A 24356-nucleotide genomic window follows, 5' to 3' on the forward strand; every position below is an offset into this window, starting at 1 on the left:
CCCTTACCGTCCACCCCACTCAGCTCCTACCCCAGTTGCCCTGTCCAGCCGGGTGCACCCCAGCCCCTCCCACATCGCCATCAACCATGTTGACGCCCCTTCCTTTTGCCTCAGTGACCCCCACCCAGCCGGCTATGGCCTGTTCCTTTCCTATGGAGGTGAGGTGGAGGCGGGGCAGGACACCGGCTGCAGGGTCAGCAGGTGGGGAGTACGGCACTTTGGTGGGCGTGTTGTGTCTGGGCGCATGGCGCGTGGGTGTGTGCGGCTCACGCCTGCTCAGCCAGCCTCCTGGGGAGAGGTGCTCTGCTCTGTCAGGCTGGTTGTGGCGGCATTTTCTACTGCCGCAATCCAGGTGGCGGCAGCTCCTAAGCTCCCATTACGCCAGCTCCCGAGCCCGAATCCCAGCCTCCTCTCCCTTACCCCAGTTCTGGCCGTGGTCAGATGCCCCTCCCCCCGGGGCACCTCCTCGGCTGCCGGTGGAGGCTTTGAGTGTGCTGGAAAGAAGCTGAGTCACAGAGACTGAGGGCAGACGAAGCTGCAGCAAGAGGGCTTTCAGTTAGACATCGGGAAGGACACCCCCTTGGGGAAGAAGTAATAGCAACCAGTCACGGTGCCTGCAACATCTCCTTATCCAAGCTCCTGAGGAAAGCGGGGGACAGCCTCCCAAGTCCTCAGCAGCAGGGAGTCCCCACTCAGTGGTGGCACAATGTCTGCTCCAGGGAGGAGTTTGTCCCAATACCTGGTTGCCGAGGGCCCCATAGGGGTGAGTGAGAGTCACCAGCAGGCCAGGCAGAGGACTGACTGCGGCCCCGGCAGGCTCAGGGGCTGGGAGCGGTAGAAAATCCCAGAAGCAGCCGTGGCCCTGTGCTTGCAGGCACTGCGGCATGAATGTCCCGCCATCTGGGTCCCTGAGCCTGAGCAGGCTGAGGGGAGCAGGGAAGGATGCAAGGAGACATGGAGGCCGAAAGACAGACACAGAGGAGGATATGGATACACAGAGGGAGACAGAAAGAGAAAGGGAGGCAGAGACAGAGATAGGGAGATGGGGGCACAGAGAGCAAGATGGAGACCCAGGGGGAGAGAGAGAAAAAGACAGGAAGGCAGAGACACAGAGACAAGAAGGTCAGAGATATAGAGAGGGAGATGGACACTCACGGGGAGGAGACAGAGACAGGTGGAGGCACAGAGATGCAGGGGTGACACAGACAGACAGATACAGAGAGGGAGCCAAAGACAGACCAAGACCCTGATGTAAACAAGGATAGACGGAGCAGGATCCAGTGGAGCCTCAGATGAAGGAGAGGAGGAGCCAGTTGAGCAAGAGAGCTGAGAGACACAGCAAGGAAGAGCGTCTGCAGATGCTCGGAGGCGAGGACCAGAGGCTCATGGCTTCCTGCAGTGCTCTTCATGAGGCGGTTGTATCCATCGACCTTGGTGTTGGACTGTTAGACTGTTGGACACTGGAGAGGGTGTTGCTGGTGCTTCCCTGGGGGAAGAGCCCAGCCCGTTGCTGGTGCCCTTTCCAGAACTGTCCTCTCCCACTGTCACCTATCTTACCCATCATTCGGTTTTCCTGTCTAGAACAGGAAAACCTGCTGCTCTCTACCAACCTCTTGACCAAGGTAGCATCCATTCTGTCATACCCCACGCTGCCCGAGGTGGGCCCCATGCTGTCCACACTCTCCTGCTTTTCCCACCCCTTAACCCACCAGCTGGCGGAGAAGTGGCAGGGCTAGTTTGTGCAGAGAGACTGGTGAGGAGGACGAAGACACAGGAGTCTGAGGAGGGAGCAAGAATATAACTTCAGATAGGAAGTGTGATCTGATGGAGGGCGGGCTTGTGTGTGCCCCACCCACTAGGGGGCGGTGCCTGGAACAGGGAGCTTGTGAGCTATCCATCCATCCATCCATCCATCCATTCCACACACATTTTCTGTGCACCAGAGCTGGGCCTAAGCAGTGGCAGCTGATAAATGTTTAATAACCAGCCCTTTAAAAAGAAAAAATTGTCCTGATTTGTGGTGTTTACAGGATTTGCCAATTTCCGTGGTGTAAATGCTTCCACTATGGCTGGTTTCAAGCTACCAATGTGATGTCACTGCATGTGGAGTTGGGAAGAGAGGTGCACACCCAGACGCTCCAGTACAACACTGGGCCGGGGCACTCTGTCCTTCCTCTCCAAGACCTCACTGACAAGTAAACGTCACACTAACTTGATGTAACACGTGCTTGGAAAGGATGCACAGAGGAGTCACCCATGACCCAGACTGGGGAAAGGATTCAAGGAGGGCTTCAGTAGGACATGACCTAAGAGCTGAGTTTGAATGGACATTGGGAAGTAGCTAGTGAAGGGTAGAGGGTAGGGCACAGCATGGGGGAGGGCCAGAGGCACCAGACACAAAAAATGAAGAGATTTATAAGGAGTTCAGAATGAATAGGGTGCTGGGTGGGGGCTGGGATGGGCAAGTGACAAGAGATGAGTTTGGAAAAAAACTCAGAGCCAGGTCCTGAGAGGCATAGGAAGGAGTTCGGATTTATTTTATCCTGTAGGTGACAGGTTCCCCAAAAAGGTTTTAAGCAGGTCGATGATATGTGTTTCTGTTCTATGAAAAGGCCTCCGGAAGCCACGTGGGGAGTAGAAGGGAGAGGGAGACAGGAGGCAGGGAGGCCCACCCGAGGGCTACTGCGGTGGTCTGGCCAGTTCATACATCTCTGTCCCTGGAGACAGAGAGAAGAGTGCTGGGGAGAGCTGGCAGGTAGCTGAATCTGTAGACCTCAACACCAGTTGGATATCTGTGGGGACGAGGCGGCGAGGATGACACCCAGGTTTCTGCTTCAGGGGCAAGCACTGGGGCTTGTGCAGAGTTGGGCTGGAGGGCATTGCATACCAGGTGCCCGTGGGACATCCAGCGTGCTGTTGGAGCACAGAAGAGAGGTTGTCTCCTGGAACCTGTCTCTGCCTGAGTATGCGTGGGGGCGAGGCCCCTCCAGAATGGGGTCTTAAGGACACAGGAGCTTCCTAATCACCCCCTTCCTGGTTTGGGGCTGCTGAGGGCAGGGGCCAACCTCATATTCTAGAAGAGGGACAACAGCATGTGGGGAGGTGGGGAGGGCACACAGCCCAGGGGTCTCCTGGCCTGCAGAGGAGAGAGAGGGAGGGTCCAGAATACACAGCCTTTCAGGCCAGGGGAGGACAGGGCAGGTGATGATTCTGCTTGTTTCCCCATCCTGACACTCTAGATACACGTCCAGGGAGCGTTTCTATTTATAAGTGAGTGAAGTCAGCTGTTCAGGGCAAGGGAAGCTGGCAGTGGGGTGGGGTGGGGGAGAGTCCAGATGCGGTAGGTCTTAACTTTGAGGGGATTCACGGGCTCCTTCTGGATTCTGCTGAAAGCTGGGACCCTTTTCCCAGAAGATAGACAGAGGCATGGATATACCCCAGTGTGGCCTTCGAGGACAGGGGTTTACAGACACCTGTCCTATTCCTTGGGCCTCCTAGGAGTCCTTGGCCTCCAGGCAGAGGAGCTGGGGCTGAGGGCCAAGCAAGACCTGGGGAAATGATCTTCCACAGTTGCCCTGGTCCCAGACTTTCAAAGGTCCTCCAGAGGTGGGAGGGAGAAGGGTGCTGTTTTGGAGATGGCCAGCAAAAGGGGTGCTCACATTCCTCCAGGTGTCATCTGGCTCTAAGACTCCCCCAATTCAGCAAACGTGGGGAGCACCTCCTGTGCACAGCACGTTAGAATAGAATAATAGAATGGGGGTGGGGGCGGTGCCAGGAGCACCCAAGAAACTTAGGTTCCAGCAGAAAAGTCATTCTGCTTCACCGATGATTATGCCAAATGCCATAAGGGAGACTTCCGGGGACAGAGGACAGATGCTTACACCCAGATGGGGGATTTCGGAGGGCTTCCTGAAGGAGGTGGCTTTTGAGGGTGGTCTTGAAAGATAAGTGGGATTGGTAGCTAAGGCCAGGAGCAGAGGGTTCCGGTGGAGGGACTGGGGGGCATTCTGGCCGCCTGGCCCGGGAATGCACAGGGGGGCATAGGATGCTCTGAAGGACCGTCGTGTTGCCTCCCCCACCCCAGCCCGAGTTGTCTGAGCAGCAGTGAAGTGAGTCCAGCAGTGCTGTGGAAGCTGGAGCTTCCAGTTAGGTGTGGGCTGGTTTGGGGGAGGAACCCGGAGGCTATTTCTATCGTTCAGATCAGAGGCAATGAGGGCCCCCAGTATGGCGGAGCGGGAATAGGACGAGCGGGTGGGGGCACAGCCATTCCATCGCCAAGGTCTGTGGGCCCGGGCACCTGCTGCTAGAGGGATGAAGGGCAGGCATAAATCCTAGATAACTCCTAGGTTCCAAAACTGAATCCTGGAGAGGGATGGAGCCGGGAGGTCGGGAAAGGAGCAGGTTTGGGAGAGGAGGTGAGAGGGTTTGTTTTGGACTTGCCGCCCTTGAGCTGGCCCTGGGCCATCCTGGGAAGGCTGTCAGACAGGTTGGCTCTCTGGGTGAGGAACCAAGGCTTGGAAGGAGATTGTTTTGCATTGTCCAGTGACATCTGGAGAGGTGGGAGATGGAGGATGGGGCGATGGGGGGTGTGTGTGGGAGACCAGGGGGGATGTGGGTTCTGCTGAACTCAGGAATGTTGGCCTGAGGGGAGAAAGGCAGCGGGAGAGGGAGAAGAACCCTACGAGGGCAGGAGGCGGCCCACACAGGGTCAGGGAAGCAGAGGGAAGTAGTCATCAGGCAGGGGGGGCTTGCAGCAGGCTCAGGTCCTGCCCAGGCATCCGGAAGAGGAGGGCTGGGAAGAGGGTTCTTGGAGAGAGCTGGAGTGGTGGGGCCTGGGGTTCAGGCGTAAATAGGCCCGGATCCATGCAAAGGTTTCTGCTTTTAGGCAGGGGAAGTGATATTGGAGAAGTGAGGGAAACAGGGACAACTGATGGAATGAAATGGATTCCAGGGGATCGTGGTGGGCGGGTGTGGGATGGAGGAGGGGCTGGCTGCCTTCCAGGAGGGAAGAGAGGTGAGTAGGTTGCAGGACACACAGCTGCCTGGGGGCAGGAAGTGGAGCCCCATGAAGCAGGAGGCCAGGTTGGGAGTGGGGATGGGGGCTGAGGAGAGGGAAAGTGTCTGAGGCGGCTCTTGGGGGTGAAAGGTGGAGCTCCAACAATAGAGGAAGATGAATCCCGGCACAGAGCAGCCCCTTGGTCCCCCAGCAGGGTATTCTCCTGTCCAGTCAGCACAGGTTCCTGACTAGCAGAGCTCAGCAATTCGACAGCTGCAGCAGAGAGGCAGAGGGGGTGGGGACTTACCTGGGCTGGAGCTGGCAAGACAGGAGGAACCCTCTGAGGTCTGTGGCCTGAGGGCAGCCTTTAAATGGTCCACCACAGCTGGGCCGAGAGACTGTGCAGGCGGGTGAGGGGCAGGGGCCACACATCCAAAATTTTAAGTCCCAGAAGCTTTGGGTCGACTCTGCAAGCTGAGCGAGCACTGGGGGTGCCTTGCACTTACCTGGCTTGTGTGTTCCCTTGGGGTGGCTCTGGGGAGCTGACAGGAGACCACGGGGAGGGGCCGAAGTACCGCTGGTTACGAGGCACTGGAGCACAGTGACACCTAACAATGGGCCCAGCGGGCATGAGGGCCTAGAAGGACGTGCTGAGAGGCGACGTTGCAAGCTAGAGTGCTTCCAGGGGGACGGCGAAAAGCAAGGCCTGCATGATGAGGCCTGTGAGGTCTCCTAGAAACCTCCTGCCGCCCAGCCGAGCCCTGATTTCCCACACCTCCTTGGGGAAGGAGGAGAAGGCGGGGGCCCCACTGGCCCAGTGACACTCACCCCATCACTGCGGCCCACCTGCACCACCCCTTCTGGGTGTGGAATCAGCGGGCAGGACTGTCAAAGGCAGAGGTGAGGTGAGCTGAGGAGTCAGAATTGGGGAGCAGAGATTTCAGGGTCCGTGGAAGAGGTGGCAGCTGAGGAGATGGGGGGCGAAGGTGGAGCTTGGCAGGGTTGGGGTGACTCGTACAGGCCTCCCCTCAGGTCTGGTCTGGCTTGTCCCCGCCTTGCACCTTCCCTGCAAAAGGCACATCCCTGTCTGCCAGAGCTGGCTCTCAGGCCTCGCGCCTGGACCGCTGCAGTATCCCCTAATTGGTCTCCATCTCTGTCTCTCCAAGCCATCCGCAGACTGCCACTACTGCAGCAGATTAATCTTCTTAATATACTGCTTTGCACATCTCCCCCCTCCCCCCAGAAGCCTCGATGGCAGCATCGTGGGCAGAGGTGAGTCCAGCCTGAGTCAAGTCGTGGAGCGGAGTCAAGGCCATTCTGGCTGGGCCCCACCTACCTGGCAGCCTTGCTCCCCAGTGGTCCCTCCCACCCTCTGACCAGGGCAGACACTTGATCCTTGGTCCTGGAGTATGCCCTGCACATTCCTTCCTCTGCTCCTCTGCTCACGCCGCTCTGGCCGGGGACGCCTTCCACGGGAGTTCTCCTCCCACTGCCTCCTCCCCACTGGCCCACTGACCTCAGCCAGTTTGAGCTCCTGGGGCCCTTCTTGTGTCTGCCGCACGTGGTGCTTAGCTTCGGCCTTGCAGGCACTCTGTCCTGCCACATGTGAGGACTGCTGCCACTGTCGGTGCCCACGGGGCCACCTGAGCAGGACTCTGGCCTGGGTGTTCTCACAGGCTTTAACTCCTATATCTGGCAAGGCAGCCTCGTCACAAGGAGGTGTTACCCTGTTTAATAGAAGAGGCCACTGGGAACCAGCAAGGTTAAAGGACTTGCCTGAGGTCACCCAGGTGCAAAGTCTCCGAGTTGGCAGGCCTCCTGCGTTCAGGTTCGACCCCACCTCTTAGCAGTGCTGTGCACACCATGAGCGCTTTAAGGGTTAGTGGATGGAGGTGCTCTGGGTTTCAGGGGGGTCCTGGGGCTGGGAAGTATTGAGCAGCTTACCAGGGGCCCAGTTACTTCAAGCTGACAGGCTAAGGGGAGGGGAAGCGTTGGGAGATGGGAGATGGGAGAGTTACAGTTAGCGTCAGCACAGAGAAGAGCCTGGGGCCTCTGGGTGGGAGAAGCTCAGGCTGCCTGGCCTCCACTCGCAGAAGCCCCCACTGGGCCTTGACCTTCGTGAACAGGAGGGAGGATGCAGTCTAGACCAGAGACGGGACTACCTGGCAGCCTGATGGGCTTGTGTGAGTCTGTGTGGGCCGTCTGGGTGTGTGGCGGGGGCAGCAGCGTGGACAGGTGTGGAGGGACGTGCAGACGCACCTTGCTCAGCACCTTTCTAAGTGAGCGGAGTGACCTCCATCAGGTCACCACACCTCAGAGCCTCAGTCTCCCTGCCGTCAAGGAAGCCCACATCCCTCCCTTGTTTGGTGTGAGCAGGGAGGAAATGAACTCCTGGGAGGAAGGTGGTAGCAGTGCAGGGCCCTTGGAGGGCACTCGTAGAAGTTGGCTCCCACCCCGTCCCTTTGCAGCTGCAGTGGCTGTGATCACGGCTCTGGTCCCTGGGGCAACGGTGTTGCTAAGATTGAGTCTCTGTGTCCTCGTCCTGCATTTGCAGAACATTCCCAGCTTCCAATTTAGTAACTTGGACAGGCCTGGCTGTCTGGGGGAGGAGGATTTTTTCCCATGGATCATGGGGGATACCGGAGCCTTGGAAGGGAGTAGGCATTGCCCCTAAGTGTGTGCAGTGAGGAGAGAGAGGGAAGGAGGGGGTGGGGGAAGGGGGGGAGAGTGCCAGGCCCTCCTTTCGACCTGCTTCTTGGGTCCCACTGCCTCCTGGAGGCTGGCTGGGCGCGCTGCAGCTCCAGGCTTTGCCGCCACCCCTTTACGAGGGCAGTGACGCGCAGGCCTTGGGGGAGCCCACACCATCCTTCTGATGAGGCTCTTGGTCGGTGCGCTGGCGGGTGAGTGTGTGTGTCTGTGTGTATCTGTGAGCCCTCAGGTACAGACTGTCGTAAGCCCTGTAGACAACGCCAGGAAACGGTGAGAACACCCCTCCTCCACACGCCTGGTAGTAGTTGTACTTTAAGCAGTCACTAATTAAGTAAATACATGATAGCAAAAGCTATAGTGCTTTCACTACTTTAGTAATTTTTGTTTCTGGCAGCTTCTTTTGATGTGTAATTTATATGTTGTAAAATTCACCCATTATACATGCACCTCAGTTATGCTTTCAAACTCATTCTTTATTCATACATCTACGTTCATGTGAAATATAATTTTATATATGTAAGAAGACACATTATATATTCAGTCCATCCCCGTGTCTGGGTTCACAGGCCCCTCACTGCACTCTTGGATCCCGACAGCCTAGTATTATTGGACTCAGAGGAAGGGGGGATTGGGTCCTGCTCCCTGGCTCTCCCTCTCCCCTGCACCATCTTATGACCGCTTGTGCTCATCTGCAAAATGAGGGGGGGAGGCTGTTGTGTGGATGGCACAAGGTGAGACACGCATTGAGCCTGGGAACCCACAGAGCATCGCACCAGTGTGGCCTGTGCTTACCAATCCAATCCAATCTTTATCCAGTCCAAGGATGGACAACTGGGCAGCCTGCAGAGTGACAGGGAGGCAGGTTCACTGACCATGGCTTTCTGAAACAGACTGCACTTGGGAGCAGAAAGTGGGAGATCCACTTAGTCAGGAGGAGGGTCTGAGCCCTGGGCTTTTTTTTTTTTTTTTTTTTTTTTTTGGCTGCATCAGGTCTTAGTTGCAGCATGCGGAGTCTTCTTTGTGGCGCACGGGCTTCTCTCTAGCAGTGGCGTGCGGGTTTTCTCTCTCTAGTTGTGGCACGCGGGCTCCAGAGTGTGTGGGCTCTGTAGTTTGCGGCACGCAAACTCTCGTTGAGGCGCGTGAGCTCAGTAGTTGTGGCGGGCGGGCTTAGTTGCCCCGTGGCATGTGGGATCTTAGTTCCCTGACCAGGGATCAAACCCGCGTCCCCCGCATTGGAAGACGGATTCTTTACCACTGGACCCCCAGGGAAGTCCCTGAGCTCTGGGATTTAATTGTCCTGACCATGGCCCCTTCCCCACCACCTGCACTGTGCTCCCGCTGGAGGGACCGAAGGTCCTGTCTCCCTGTGAACCCTATTTGCTAGGTCAGGTGGCATGCCCCCAGTCACAGTCTGAGAGCAAAATCTCACTCAAGATCTGCTGGAGCAACGGGCTCCATGCCACACTGGCCCCCACGACAGCCACTCGCTCTCTGGACAGCTGGCTCTCGGCCCCGCCTGCTGATCCCGGCCCTGCTCCCCAGACCTGTCTTTGGAGAGGATCCATCCGTGGGCTGAGAGCTTCTCTCCTTCTAAGTAGCTGTTGAGACCCCAAATGCCCCTCACCTGCTAGTCAATCAGAAGACCCTGCCTTCCAGCTCTACCCCCTCCCACCCAGGCTGGCCACACATATTGGGGCCATTAGGATACATTTGGCGGTGCCCAGGGCCTGGCTCCATGTTTGGGTGACCTACCTGGGCAGCCGGCCAGATGAGGCAGCTGAGTAAACGGGGGGAGGTGTCTGATGGACTAAGGGCTTCACTTGGTTATTTAATTCAAACTTCTTGAGTAGCTACTACGGATCTTGGGCTTTTGGGTGGTCAAGACACCTCATCAGGTGGGCAGTGGGCTCCACTGAGCCACTCACATCTCACTCTGCAGCTGCAGCCTGCAGCCTGGCCAGGCCCCTCCCTTTCTACCCAGACATGGCTCATTCCCTGGCTCGACCCTGTGATGCCTTCCCCTTCCCTCTGCCTGGAGAGACCCCACTCACCCTCAGCGTTCATTTCAAGTGCTGCCTCCCGATGAAGGCTTTCCCAGTGTGTTCCTCCCTCACCTTCTCTCCCCTGGACTCCTGGATTCACTGTCTGGATAATTTCTTTTGGCACCAAAGCATCTAAGGTCTCTTGTGGTTATTCGGCTGTTTTGTGTGTGTACAACTTGTTTCCAGCTAGACTCTGAGCTCCTAGGAGGCAGGGAGCACAGCTGGCATGTTTTTGCGTACCTGGTGGATTTTACAGTACCTGGTGGATTATACAATAGGTACTTAATATTAAAAGGGAGGAGGTACTTAATATTCTGCACTGGAATAGCAGATGAAGTAAAGTTTGTCATTAGTTCCGATGACCTCTCTAGGTTGTATCCTCAGTCCCAATCCCAGACCCCGGGTAGGAGCATAAAAGTAATTACCAGAGAGGTTAAGGATCTTGCCGAAGGTCAGTCACACAGTGAGTTGACAGGATAGGCGGAGAATTAACCTGGGTGTCCTAGACTTGGGTAGCAGCTCCAGGTGCCACCTCATCTGTGACAACCCTTCCTGGGGTCTCCCTTCTGCTCATCAGTGTGTTTGTGTGTACATGCACGCAGGTATTGCGTGTGTATACTTGTTCGTGTGTTTATGTATATGTGTGTGTGCATGTGTGCATTTGTGTGTTTGTGTGTACCTGTATGCAGTGTGTGCGTGTCTGGAAGAAAGCAACGTCTCAACAGTTGTCCAGGAGAGCGTGCTGCCAAGTCCACGTGTGGTTTGCGTGTGGCTGTGTGACCGCGTATGTGTGTGAGGTCTTGGCAATCGCCCTCTGGTACCGGCCAGCATCAGTGCACTGCTGGCCTGGGCCTGCTGAGCTGACACGGTAGCACAGGACAGGATGGGTCTCGGAGCACCCAGTGGGAGGTGGGCAGAACCCACAGCACAGGCCTCCCCTGAGCCTGTGGCTCCAGGGTCTGAGACTCAGAGCTGGAAATGGCCAGGGGCTGGGGGCTTTGTGCAGTGGCCACCCCTGAGTGCATTTTCTCATGGACCCTTTGGGGGAGGGTCCTCCCCATTAGCCTGAGCATTCAGCACCACTGCTCCCCTCTCCCAACACCCCCACTCCCACCCACTGGCTTGCTGTCCCCTCTCCCCCTCTCCATGTGGCCAGGTGTTTGGGAGGACTGGGATGAAGGGCTCAGGGACAAGCCTTGCTGCTTTATGCCCACCCTGTCCTCCAGCCTGAGGAGCTCACCAACGCCCTGGAAATCAGCAACATCGTCTTCACCAGCCTCTTTGCCCTGGAGATGCTACTGAAGCTGCTCGTGTATGGTCCCTTTGGCTACATCAAGAACCCCTACAACATCTTCGACGGTGTCATTGTTGTCATCAGGTACCACGGCCCCTCTGCTGCCTCTTGCCTGAGGAATGTCCTCGGGGTAGCCTGGGGCGAGGAACCACACAGCCCGTTCCTCTGGGGTGGAGGGATCTGGAGTCAGGCCCCACTGACCCACAGGCTCTACACTCCCCCAGCTGAGGATTCTCCATGCCCCCAGCGTTGCGCTCCACCCTCTCCCTAGGCCTCACCTTGCTCATGCGGAACGTGGCCTCCTATCCGCTTTGGCTGGGCCCCTCTGAAGTCTTTGCTCTCGTTTCCACTCCTTGTCTTCGACCCCATGCAGACCTGGGGTGGGCAAGGACTGGGGAGCTGGCTTTGGAGAGGAGTTGGAGGAGGTGTGAGGCCCAGCCAGCTGTCCCCGCTTACAAAGCGCTTGGAGACTGTCGCAGATGCTGGCAACTTGCTTTAGGGTTTCCGAGACCTTGGGAAAGCGCGCCACTGCCCCCCACACCCCCCAGGCCCTGGGCCAGAAGAACTGCTTTATTGGAATTGGCTTTAGATTTCATTAGAAGAGAACAAAGCAAACATTCCATAACTTGAGGCTGCGGCATTGGCCGACGGAGGGAGAGGACTGGCCTAGAGGGGAGGGTGGGGAGGGCTGGAGCTGTCGCCCAGATCTTCGAGCTCCTGCCTGGAGGCCCGAGGGCCCCTTGTGGCCCGCTTTCTCAGGGCTGGTCAGTCCAGCCCCTCAGGTGCTGCTGGGCCCCCCTAAAGGACGGGGCAGGAGGAGGGTGAGAATGCAGCGGGCTCAGGCTCAGGCCTCCCGCCCCTCCCCCGCCCCTCGCAGCGTGTGGGAGATCGTGGGCCAGCAGGGGGGCGGCCTGTCGGTGCTGCGGACCTTCCGCCTGATGCGGGTGCTGAAGCTGGTGCGCTTCCTGCCGGCGCTGCAGCGGCAGCTCGTGGTGCTCATGAAGACCATGGACAACGTGGCCACCTTCTGCATGCTGCTCATGCTTTTCATCTTCATCTTCAGGTGAGGCAGGTGCGGCATCCGTGCCAGCGGGGTGAGGGCCTGAGGGGCGGGGTTCGCCGGGGCCCTGATCCCCATCCCGTGGCTCCTGTGTCTTTAGCATCCTGGGTATGCATCTTTTCGGCTGCAAATTTGCCTCTGAGAGGGATGGGGACACGCTGCCGGACCGGAAGAATTTTGACTCCCTGCTCTGGGCCATCGTCACTGTCTTTCAGGTGCCAGGGTAACAGGGCAGGGTGGGCAGGGTGGTGGGGTGCCCCCGGTGAAGGCCCTGACTCCCATCCTCGGCCGGCAGATCCTGACCCAGGAGGACTGGAACAAGGTGCTCTACAACGGAATGGCCTCCACGTCGTCCTGGGCTGCCCTTTACTTCATTGCCCTCATGACCTTTGGCAACTACGTGCTCTTCAACCTGCTCGTTGCCATTCTGGTGGAGGGCTTCCAGGCGGAGGTAACCCCCTGCCCTCAGCCGTCCACTTCCAGGAGGAATCGGCGGCCCCGCCGGCGCTGTGGTGTCCTGGGAGGTTCTCCAGGATGTGCCCCTCAGACTAGGCTGGGGAACTAGGAGTGGGAGTTCTGGGTTTCAGGCAGCCCCTCGGCACTCGAGAGACCCGGTGGTCGTTGCGGCAGAGCGTCCCGAGTGGGCTTCCCCCGCAAAGTCGGCTAGGTGCGTCCCTAGGGAGCTGGACGGGGTGAGTGTCGGCACACGGTGCAGCTGGATCCCTGAGCACAGGTGCGCTCGGGGACATCTGGAGGGAACCCATCTTAGCCGAGGGGTGGGGGAAGCTTGCAAGCAAGTCATCTGAGCTTTGGCCGAGCTGGTGAAGATGCCACCGGCGCCCGGGCAGGGCTGAGCTGCCCAGGGTGAGAAATGAGCCCAATTAGCTGCCGGCATGACAGAGATGAGCATCCTATTTCCAGCCCAGTCTCCATCGCCTTCGTCACAGGCAGCGTCATCAATTAATATTGATTTACATTGATCTCGCCCTTGCCCTGCCAGGACACAGCCTCTGCCTGAAGGGCTGCACCCCGCTCTGCTCCCTTAGCTCAGCCCCTCTTCCCACCCAAGCCCCAGGCCCGGCCCAGCATCCCAGTGCCTAGCACAGGGCAGGTCGACTCAACCTAGAAATGCTCCAGGTCGGGTGTGGAGAAGCTCTCGGTCCAGTTCTCTCCGGGTGACCCGGATGGAAACTCCCGCTGCGGCCTGGTCTATAAATACCCAGCACACGGTGGAAAAACAAAAATCTATTTTCTGACTCTTTCCCAGCCTTGCGAGGGAAGGCTGTTCCCCCGTGGGCTGGGCTGGGCTGGTGGGTGCGGGTGTAACTCTCCCACACTGGCCTCCTCCCGTTGTAATTCCGTAGTTACCCATTATCGCAGTCCCTCCCCGCTGGGTGGCAGGGAGGGCAGCAGGTCGGGAAGGCAGGCCCTGCCTCGGGCGAGGGCTGGGCCTCTTGATGGGAGGGAGGCACATTGGTGCTCTCCCTGGGATGGGACATTTATTTGGGGTTCCCCTGGGGCCTGAAGGGTTAAGGGCGCCAACGTGCTTCCACAGGAACCAAGGTCTGTATGGAGACCCACCACTTGGCCATTGCTCTTGGCCTGTGGGAAGAGGAGCTGAGTGGGGACAGGGGTCCTTCAGCCTCTTCCAAACCACAGTTCCCGACAGCTCACATTCTCGCAGAAAAATTCCTGTGGAACTCTGTGGAAATGGAAAACACCCCAAGCCTATCTCCCGCCCTCAAGTGGCCGTTCAGCCAGCTCGGCAGTCTTGGAAACGCCCAGCACGGGCAGCAGCCCCCCATCACTGGTCCTTCCAGCAGACACCTTGTTAAACCGAGAGCCGCTGAGCCGGCCTGGTTGCTAGGCGGTGGCGAAGGCTGCGTGTGGGAATGGAGAGCAGCCTGGCCTTTGGGCCTGGCCTGGTCACTCTGGCCCTGCTGGGGGCTTGTGGCTGCCCCAGCATGAGGGATTGGCCAGGGCCTGGGGCCATACCCTCCTCGACAAGTGCCTGGGAGAGAGTCCCACTCGGGGCATGACAGAGAAGGGATTTCAGGATCAACCCCTCTTCGAGGGGGTGGGCAGCGGCGTGGCCCTGAAGTGCCCGTGTGAGGAGCTGGACCAGCTTCTCACTGTCCTGTAAAGCCCTGAGTCGGGGGAGAGGTTGGTCACTCAGTGCCAGTGGCCTGGACACCTCCAGAGGCGCCTGCCCTCAGCTGTACGGAGTTTCAGGGGGCACACGTGTGGCTGTGGGGGAGCCCCGCCATCTGGCAGAAGAGGCTGGCTTCTGCTGTTGTGATGACCTGCTTTCTTACAAACGAGGCAACCTACCTCAGGGGAAGCAGTGGCCACCCCCATTTTGTTGGGCGTCACCGGCAGGAGGCCTCAAGGGTGGCCCCCTGCTGGCCTTGCCACCCTGCCAAGAGGTGGGAGGGGGTCGCCTAGAGGACCAGGCCAGCTGGGCTGTTTATACTCTGACTTGCAGGGGGCGGTGCCCTGAATCCCTCTATATTTATCATCTGCACACTTAATTAAATGAACAGGCAGCAGGCCCTGTGTGAGGCCATTGATTGATATCAAACAACACTGTAGCCATCATCCCAGTGTCACTTGTCACACCCCGTCTTGGTAGGAGCATCTGGTTTGGAGTTAGGAGTGAAGAGGCCTTTGCTTGCTCCGGCCTTTTGTCTCCTCCCCCACCTCTGACTTCCACCCAGCCCTCCTTCCCACCCTCCCTGCCGGCTGCTTCAGAGCCAGTGAAGGGTGAGCTGGAGACTCAGGTACGAGGCCCAGATGCATCTCTCGGTCTCTGTGTGACTTGGGGCAGTTTTCTTAACTTCTCCAAACCTCAGGCGCTTTCTCTAAGATGGTGCTCGCTGCACCTCCTTCCCACCTGGAGAGGAGGTGAGCTACTGTTAATGCAGCAGCTGTGTGATGCCTGCCACGCCCCCAGGGAACGATAGCTGGTATTATTAGGATTAATGGAGGGCTCCGTCTCCTTCCCTGCCCTTGTTCCCATCTCTGTGGCCTCTGCCCTCACCCTTCAGGTTCATTCTGGCTCCTGTGGTTGAATTCTGGAAGGCCATACTGTTCCCTCCCTTCTCCTCCCCCACCCCATGTCTCATTTCCCCCACTGTTGGGTTTGCACCCCTCCTTTTCTTCCTCCTCTTTCAACATTGCTGCTGTTTGAAAGCCCGGCGCCTGTAACCAGCGCCCGTCCCCTGCCTCCCCCTCTCCCTGTAGGAAATCAGCAAACGGGAAGATGCGAGTGGACAGTTAAGCTGTATTCAGCTGCCTGTCGACTCCCAGGGGGTAGGTATGCGATCATGAGTCGGCATGCCCCCCGTGCCCCGTGCCCCCATTCTGCCTCCGTGTCTGTGCTTGTGTTCACGCTCAGCTGCTGTGCAACCTGTGGTGGCCATGGTGGTCCTTGGTGTCGTGAGGTTTGCTTTGATTTTAAGTCCCTTCCCCCTTGAGGACGTTTGAGGGGAGGGCCTCCTTGCCTCTGCCCTGTTCACCCGCAAAGGGTGCCAATCCGTCCCACCAGACCAGTGGATGGGCCGGAGAAGGAAGGGACTTAGAATCCTCTGTGTGCACGTGTGTGGTACACCGCATGTGTGTACCTGCACTGCGGCCCCCGAGGAGTCTGGGTCGTCGGGCCTCAGCGAAGTCGGGATCTGTGGCCGCAGACCGTGTGCTCCCCCATCTCTCTCCTCTCCTCCTCGCCTTGAGCCTCTGGTGGAGACCCCACAAGCTGTCTCAGCTCAGAACAAGGCTTTGGAGGACGTGGGGGTGGGTGTGCCTCTTGCCAGAACGTACCAGAATTTAAAATCTACTTCTGTGTCTCTGGCCCCTTGACCACCCAGAAGGTCCAGCAGGTACTCGGGGGCGTGCTCCTCCCCTGGCCCCCACACTGAGCCTGTGCCCTGCCGTGTCCTGCACTGGCACCAGAATTCGGGCAAAGCCAGGGTTGCCAGGGGACCCCATGGCGCTGCGCATCCCAAGCAGCCCCTGGAGATCCCACTTGATAATTAAAGGCCTTGTTAGGGACGTAAACTGAGTTAATGAAAATGATCCCCCGAGATGCCAATTACGCAATATTTATGTCCTTATCAAAAGTAGCAATCAAGTATTTCTTAATAACTTCTTAAGGAGAAGTGTGTAATTACTGGGGAGCCTACTGACCTGCTAAGGAGGAAGAAAAAACTGTCCCAGAGCCAGGGAGAGAGGTAAAAACGGGGCCAGGGGAGAAGGTGGGGGCTTGGGGAAGATGGAGGGAAGAAGCAGAGGGACTGAAGTTGCGTCCTTGGGCTGAGCTGCTCTGTCTGGGGTCCTTCAGTTTTGCTCTGGGGCCTTGGGTCTGAGGCTCAGGGGAGGGCAGCCATGGAGGCAAGGCAGAGGGCACAAGTGGCCTTTGGAAATGAGGCTCTAGTGACTACTTCACCCAGGTCCCCAGCTCCCTCTGGCCTGTGCCACCTGCCTGCCGGGCTATCCCCTCTCCCCTCAGCCATTCTTGAAGCCAGTCCCAGCCATGATGGTTGTGCTGTGGGTTCTGGGGATAGCCGTGGGCTTCTCTGAGGTATCACGGGCCCTTGAGAGCCCTGGGCCCCGAGCCTGGGTGGTCTGGCCTGAGCCAGTGCATGCCTCGTGCCGTAGTTGCTGGTTCCTTGTGGCCTATATGTGGTGTGTGCGTGTGAAGACAGGGAGACCTCGGTCCACCCTACCAACCCCTGCCCGGCCTGGTTCCTAATGGCCCGCTGCTCTCCCACCCTAGGGAGACGCCACCAAGTCCGAGTCAGAGCCCGATTTCTTCTCGCCCAGCCTGGATGGCGATGGGGACAGGAAGAAGCGCTTGGCCTGTGAGTATCTCTCTGCGGGGGCAGCCCCTGGCTCTAGGCCAGCCTTGAGTGGACTCAGGGTCTCTCCGTCTCTCCCCCTGCAGTGGTGTCTCTGGGAGAGCACCCGGAGCTGCGGAGGAGCCTGTTGCCCCCGCTCATCATCCACACGGCCGCCACACCCATGTCGCTGCCCAAGAGCTCCAGCACTGGCCTGGCCGAGGTTCTGGGTCCTGCGTCCCGCCGCGCCAGCAGCAGTGGGTCGGCTGAACCGGGGGCACCCCACGAGACGAAGTCACCGGTAGGGGGTGCCTGTGGGGGCCCGACAGTGGGAGATGTACAGGCATCAGAAAGGAAGAGAGGTGGAATGGGCAGGCCTAGGGAGACAGCCCCTGAGCCACAGCGTAGACAAGGCCCAGGGGGCGTCAGCGGGGCTGGTGATGCAGGCAGGCACAGGAGCCCTAGCCTTGGGGGCAAAAGAGCAGAGTTCTGATTCTATTTCTTCTGTTCTCCGAGTGTCCTTGGAGGAGACTCATTTCCCTCTGTAGAACGGGAGGGAAAGCCTCATCTTAATAATAGCAAACCCCACCCAGTTACTGATTCCGTGCCAGGCGCTGTTCTAGACATTGCGTATAAGTGTTCTTAATGCACGAGGTCCTCACAGCAACCATCTGGTAGGTACCAATATCATCCCCATTTTTCAGAAGGGGACCTGAGTCTCAGATTGCCAAAGTGATCTGTGGGAAGCTCCACAGTGAGCAGGCGACAGAGCCAGCACTTTAATCCAGGAGGTTGGTGTCAGGGCCCACGCTCTCACTGCCACTCACCTAAATGAGGAACAGGTGCTAGGGTCATATCGCTTTTACAGATGAGGAACTGAGGCACGCAGAGGGTTAGTGACTTGCCCAAGGTCGCACAGATGGTGTGAGTCCAGGCATCCAGGTCCAGGGCTCCTGCTCATACCTCTGTCCCTGATGTGAGGCCAGAGAGGCTCACGGGAGCCGGGATGCATGTGAAGGGGCGTGGGGCCGTGAGGCCCTGGTTGAGACCACTCTCTCCTCCGTGCGGCCCCCAGCCGAGCGCCCGCAGCTCCCCGCACAGTCCCTGGAGCGCAGCGAGCCGCTGGACTAGCAGGCGCTCCAGCCGGAACAGCCTGGGCCGCGCCCCCAGCCTGAAGCGGAGGAGCCCGAGTGGGGAGCGGAGGTCCCTGTTGTCGGGCGACGGCCAGGAGAGCCAGGATGAGCAGGAGAGCTCGGAAGAAGAGCGCGCCAGCCCAGCGGGCAGCGACGGCCGCCGCAGGGGCTCCCTGGAGCGGGAAGCTAAGAGCTCCTTTGACCTGCCGGACACACTGCAGGTGCCCGGGCTGCACCGCACAGCCAGTGGCCGCAGCTCAGCCTCTGAGCACCAGGATTGCAACGGCAAGTCAGCTCCAGGACGCCTGACCCGGGCCCTGCGGCCCGACGATCCCCCACTGGATGGGGACGATGGCGATGACGAGGGCAACTTGGTGAGGCCCCTGTGGGCACAGTGACCTCTCACCCCTGACCTTGAGTGAGGGGAGCTGTGCCTGACCTGGTGCAGGACTGGACGACCCCCTCCCAGTTGTATGGCATTCAGGGAGTTACCAACACGCCCAAAGGATCTCGAGGGCTATCATCCCTGAAGCCAGGCTTCAAAGAGCCCCTTTCTCCCTCTGCCCGTCCCACCAAGCCCCAGATCCTTGTCACGCCTGGGTCTGCAGCTCTGCATCCTTGGTGGATAAGAATGGCTTCGGGCAGATGCGTATGAATCTTTCATGGCCCTCCCACTGTGACTCAGAAAGACCCATCACTCATCTCTCCAAACTGATACCCTCCTCTGTCCCCCTCTCTCACCTCTACCTCATCACAAGCCTTGATCTCACACCCACTTTTACCCATTCACCCTTTTCCCAACCCCACCACCACCGTTAACCCTGGGGATGGGCCTCAGGGAACTGGGACCCCAGGGTTAGCATGTGAGAAAGGTCCAGTGTCTCCTCATGCCAGGTGTGTCTTCGAACAGGCAGCTGTGATGGGGACAGTGTCTGATAATTGATGTGGCTTCCAAGCCCGCCGGGGAGGGAAGGAGGGAACGCAGGCAGGGGGCTGGGCTGGAGGCAGAGACGGGAAGAGAGGAGAGCCCGGGGGAAGCGAGGGGTTGGGGAGACGAAGGAAGGGAGGCATGCTCAGCGGCTGAGGGGGACTTTGGGGAGATGCTGCAGTGGTTTTAAGAATACAGGAAGAGAAGCCAGGCATAGGGCTGGGCCAGAGTGGAGAGGGTAGACCAGGCGTGAGGGCCACGGGGCCGCTGAGGAACCAGGGATCAGGAACTTGGAGGCCTGGCCCTGCTCACATCCCGGGTCATCCTTCTACAGAGCAAAGGGGAAAGGATGAGAGCGTGGGTCCGGGCCCGGCTCCCTGCCTGCTGCCTGGAGCGAGACTCCTGGTCTGCCTACATCTTCCCTCCTCAGTCAAGGTCAGCAAGAGGGTCCCTGACCTGCACCCCAACCTCTCCTTCTCGTGGGAAATTCTCCTGCAGCTCCGTCCCAGGGATGCTAGAAGTGTCTCCTGACGTGGGGGAGGATGAGAGCGGGGCCTGGGGATGGGAGGGCCCAGGATGGGGAGGGGCAGTGCCCCTTACTGCTGTCCCCGCCTCCTGCTCCCCCCGACTCAGCCTTTGCCTCTGTCCCGGAGCAGGTTCCGCCTCCTGTGTCACCGAATCATCACCCACAAGATGTTCGACCATGTGGTCCTCGTCATCATCTTCCTCAACTGCATCACCATCGCCATGGAGCGCCCCAAGATCGACCCCCACAGCGCTGTGAGTCACTGGGGCTGACACAGCGGCTTCTGAGCGCCTGCGTGGCGCCCAGCCCTCCCGGATTAGCGGGTTAGCACGCACGCAGCGAGCCAGGCGGGCAGGGCGGCCCGGAGAGACACGGAGGCAGGGAGCCAGGAATCTCTCTGACTCTGACCCGTGCAACTGATGCCCCAGGGTGCCTCCTGTGTCCCCCGCCGGCCTCCGTTTCCCTTCTGTGACACAGCAGCCAGCTGGGGGAGTGGGCCTTTCTCCTCGCCTGCCTGGGGAAAAGTGAGCTTCGTGGCACCCAGCTGTTTGCAGATGGCCTGCTCTCATGCGCCGGGGGCTTGTGAGGCCTGTATGTGAGTCAGGGAGTGTCATGGTGAGGCCAACAGTGAGACTGGCCCTGGCCGGGCTGAGTGGCAGAGGGTCTCCAGGACCCGGTGACTGACGGGGAGGCATCCTGCCCAGCCTGCCCCATTGGCGGTGCCACGTCAGGGAGGGAAGCTGCCCTTTGCTCCTCAGGGTACTGCCAGGTCACAGGCAAGTAGGGTTTCAGGGGCATTTGGAGGACTGCTGGTCACTTCTGCTTGGCTGTGAACCTGCCAGTCCTCCTCGGAAGGAGAGGAGAGGCCATGGGCCAGCGCATCTGGACATACTCCCCCGGGCCTGACCTCTTCAGGATGGGCCCAGCCGGTCCTGGGAGCTGTCTCTCCCCAGCCTGGCATCGCAGCCTGTCGCCCCACAGCGATCCAGGTCCTAGAAGGGTGGGGGGCTCTGCTGCCCCTCCTGGCATCTTTCACCACTAGCTTGGAGGTGGTCTCCGCCCCTCCTTGCTGCCTCGCATACCATTGTTCAGTTTTCGACATTTCTGGGGCTTCTGTTTTCCATTAGGGTGGGCTCCAGCCAGGCCAGTGTGGGGGGCGGGTGGTGGTGGTGGTGAAGGGAGCCTGGGGAGTGGAGGGCCAGCCTGGGAATAGGTGAGAGAGCACAGCACCGGGGACCCCCACCCCTGGAGCAAGGGTGGCTGGTCACACTGGCCCCCTTGTCTGCCTCCTGCCCAGGGCCCTGCCTCAGAGCTCACTGTGGCCACGTCTCTCCCCCACCTTCCCACTCAGCCCCTCCATCTCTAGCTCTGTCACGTGTGTGCTTCTCCCTCTCCCCTTTCGCTGCTTCTCACTCCCTCTGACACTCACACTTTGCCTGCCGCCGCCTCTCCAGCTCTCTACACCCCTCTCTTGGCCACCCAACGATGGAATCAGCCCACAGATATCAGGGGATTGGGTCGCCTTCTTTCCTGCCCTGCTTCACCCTATGCCTGGCATAAATATGGTGCCTGGGGACGCACAGCCTGTACTCAGGCCCCCAGCTTGCCCTGCGGCTCCATTTCTGGGGCACAGCAGGAAAGCCAGTGCGTGGAGCAGAGGAGAGTAGGATGGGGCGTCAAGAGATCAAGCTAAATCCTGCTCCAGTTTTAAGAAAGGAATTGATGAATAGGGCCTGCGATACGGGGCTCAGATGACAGCACTGCGGTGGGAAGCACTTTCCCCTCAAGGCCGCTCCGGGAGGTAGTGGGGGGGGCAGTTCTGTTCAGGGGCAAGAGTGGGACTGTGGCCAGAGCTGCAAGTGAGTCGGGGCTTGACGCCTTCTCCGTGTGTGTGCGTGTGTGTGTGTGTGTGTGTGTGTGTGTGTGTGTGTGTCTGAGTGGCGGAGGGGGGGAGAGCAGGAAGGAGATTGTCTGCTTTGCTGGGGAGAGTGGGGGGGTTCGTTCTGAGTCAGACATTGGAGGCAGCTCCTGGCTTCCGTGTGCAGAGCAGACATGGCCCGAGGAGGGGGTCCCAGTGGCGACACCTGCCCGCTCTCTCTTACAGGAACGCATCTTCCTGACCCTCTCCAATTACATCTTCACCGCAGTCTTTCTGGCTGAGATGACAGTGAAGGTGACGTGGGGTCGGCGTTGGTTTGGAGCCATCTGGCGCTCGGTGGGGGTGGAGAGCCTGGGTCACAAATGGAGGGCAGGGCTGGGGACTGACTGCAGGGAGGCGGCGGTGCCGGTGACGCACGGGCGTCCTCAGGTGGTGGCGCTGGGCTGGTGCTTCGGGGAGCAGGCCTACCTGCGCAGCAGCTGGAACGTTTTGGATGGCCTGCTGGTGCTCATCTCCATCATCGACATCCTGGTGTCCATGGTCTCCGACAGCGGCACCAAGATCCTCGGCATGCTGAGGGTGCTTCGGCTGCTGCGAACCCTGCGCCCGCTCAGGTGCCCTGGGCAGGCACACCCCGACGGCCAGCGCCCCACCTGCCCCTGCTTCCTGCCTTGACCGCACAGGGAGCCCTGTCCCCCACTCCAGACATCGCTTCTCACTGGGTTTGACTGCGACCCCAGCAGTCTCCCTCCACGGGCACCCCCCTCAGTGACCCCCGCCACGTGACACACTCCTGCAGGGCACAGTACAAGTGGCCATAGGCAGGACCCTCACATCCTTCAGCTGCAGCTCTCCCTCGGGTGGTACCCTCAGGGGTGACACTTGGCCTTCCCCGTGAAGTGACAGACTTTGTTTCCTGCTTTCCCCCGCTTTTCCCCCCCAATCCCGGGGACTACCCGCCAGGTCCAGGTAACACTTGTAGCAGGGGATCTCACCAATAAGGCAGTCACCCCGACCCCCGCCCAGAGTCGGGAATTTCCGTGGGTGGGAACGTGAACGGGGTGGATACTGACTGACCAGCGAGGGTTTTCCTGGCTGTGATGACCCACCTCCCCACCCCTTCCGTCCCTGCCTGCCCTCTACGTGCTCCGCACAAGTTTATCTCCCCATCCCCACAACACACTGCATCCCTGGGTTGAATCAGCACCCCAGCCCCATCAGGTAATCCTTTGACATCCTGGCAGTGGAGGTGGAGGTCTGGGGGTGGGTGGGGGGTGTCTGCACTGTAAGCCCAGAGTGTCAACCTCTTCCCTCCACTAGAGCCCAGGATGGGGACAAGTGAGCCAAGATGGGAGGGAGTGGCAAGCAGGGCAGGGGGCAAGGGAGCGTCTGAGCCGGGAACCCCTCTTACCCCCCTCCCTCCCTCCCCAGGGTAATCAGTCGGGCACAGGGGCTGAAGCTGGTGGTGGAAACGCTGATGTCCTCGCTGAAGCCCATTGGCAACATTGTGGTCATCTGTTGCGCCTTCTTCATCATTTTTGGCATCCTGGGGGTGCAGGTTTGTGGGGGTCTGGGGCCAGCTGTCAGCAGAAACCTGAGGAGTAGCCTTCTTCTTGGCCCCGGGGTGCTGCGGCTCCAGGTGCCGCCGCCCCCTTTATCCCAGAGAAGAATAAATAGGGATGCTTCCCTCCTAGCCCGAGGCCTCAGGCCCCTTTGCCTCCTGGGCATTCTGGAGAAAACTGGGAACCTGGAAGAGGCCACAAAGGGGACAGGGCCTTGGGCTCTGGCCAGTGCCCACGCAGGCTGCCGCTCTGCCCTCTCACGCGCCACTCCAAGCGCAGACGCTGGCCTTGGCCCACAGTCTGCTCAGGGATCCCCTCCCTTCCTTCCCTGCTGGAGCGGGTGGGCTGCAGGCCAGGCCCGGGGATCCAGGGCCCAGGCAGCTGGGCCAGGTTAGCAGGGAGCTGGCAGGCAGGCGGGTGCAGACCCTAGACGAGGCAGGAAGTGGGGGCTGCTGGGGAAACTTGGCCTCCGTCCCAGGGAGGGAACTTGGCTTTGGAGGAAAAAGAAAGGGAGCTGCCTGCAGGATTCAGCCGGCGCCTCCGGGAGCCAGGGGAGCCCCTCCGTCCTGCTCTTCCGGAGCACCCGCCTCGCCCCAGGCTCCAGATGTTTCAGCTGCAGCGTAGATGGCTGCTGTCGGGCCAGAGGGAGCTCCTGGGTGGCCACCCCCATCCCTATCCCTTCCTTTGGCTCCTTGGGGTATCCACTCTGCCCTGGGGATGGGGTATTCTTGTGTTTCCTCGAATCCTCCGGCTCTAGAGACCAGTCTGGTGTACGTTTGCCAGGGCTGCGTGGTGCCTCTCTGCACACCCGGTGCCCCTTCCCCTTCCCTTACTTTTGGCCTACTTAGGCCCCCCGGTCCTCCTGTCCCTCAAATCCCTTCCCCACAGTCATAGCCTTGTCTGTTCTGGAGTGAGGGTGAGCTTTCCAGTCGGAAAGACCTGAGCTCGGGCCCCCTTTCCACCACCTACTGGTTGTATGGCCTTAATGAGTGAATTTACTTCTCTGAGCCTCAGTTTTCCTCATCTGTTAAGTGGGGTCCATTAATCCAGATCCCTCGGCCCTCCCCTAGAGTGCCTGCCTCACTGGGTTGGGGGTGGTCCTGAGAATTTGTACTTTGGAGCACATTCCCAGATGGTGCTCGTGAGGCTGGTCCAGGGGCCCCACTTGGAGAATCACGGGCCTCCCCCTTTGTAGAAAGTGAATGACTATTCCCCTCCTTCCACCCTTTCCCAGTGCCCTCCCCAAGGACCTTTCCTTCCTCTCCAGGGCCTCTGCTCCAAGGAGCCCCGAGAAAGGGGTGCCTGCAGGGGAGGCTCCTGTCAGGGTTTCTCTGACCTGACCGAGCTCCTGGCCCTCACCCAGGGAGTGCCCAGAGCTCTTAAGCCCCAGGG

At 59.4% G+C, this 24356-nt stretch overlaps 1 protein-coding gene across 30 annotated transcripts in view; it reads left to right on the plus strand.

Moving 5' to 3' along the window:
- CACNA1G (calcium voltage-gated channel subunit alpha1 G) overlaps window positions 1–24356 on the plus strand; it is a gene marked incomplete at both ends in the record, with an annotated part of 61679 nt that overhangs the window by 18028 nt on the left and 19295 nt on the right. For 20 of the 30 annotated variants that reach the window (XM_082861700.1, XM_082861682.1, XM_082861696.1 and 17 more), the window contains 13 exons: window positions 10974–11125; window positions 11919–12104; window positions 12202–12316; window positions 12397–12552; window positions 15345–15413; window positions 16876–16960; window positions 17044–17237; window positions 18012–18443; window positions 19332–19432; window positions 19654–19777; window positions 21628–21696; window positions 21832–22016; window positions 22834–22960. In XM_082861700.1, coding sequence (XP_082717826.1) covers window positions 10974–11125; window positions 11919–12104; window positions 12202–12316; window positions 12397–12552; window positions 15345–15413; window positions 16876–16960; window positions 17044–17237; window positions 18012–18443; window positions 19332–19432; window positions 19654–19777; window positions 21628–21696; window positions 21832–22016; window positions 22834–22960 — 1995 coding nt within the window. The remainder of the gene's footprint in view (window positions 1–10973; window positions 11126–11918; window positions 12105–12201; window positions 12317–12396; window positions 12553–15344; window positions 15414–16875; window positions 16961–17043; window positions 17238–18011; window positions 18444–19331; window positions 19433–19653; window positions 19778–21627; window positions 21697–21831; window positions 22017–22833; window positions 22961–24356) is intronic. The other 10 variants (XM_082861676.1, XM_082861693.1, XM_082861699.1 and 7 more) reach the window with 1 other exon arrangement.

Source organism: Leucopleurus acutus (assembly GCF_964270905.1).
Source record: "Leucopleurus acutus genome assembly, chromosome: 19".
Lineage (NCBI taxonomy): Eukaryota > Metazoa > Chordata > Mammalia > Artiodactyla > Delphinidae > Leucopleurus > Leucopleurus acutus.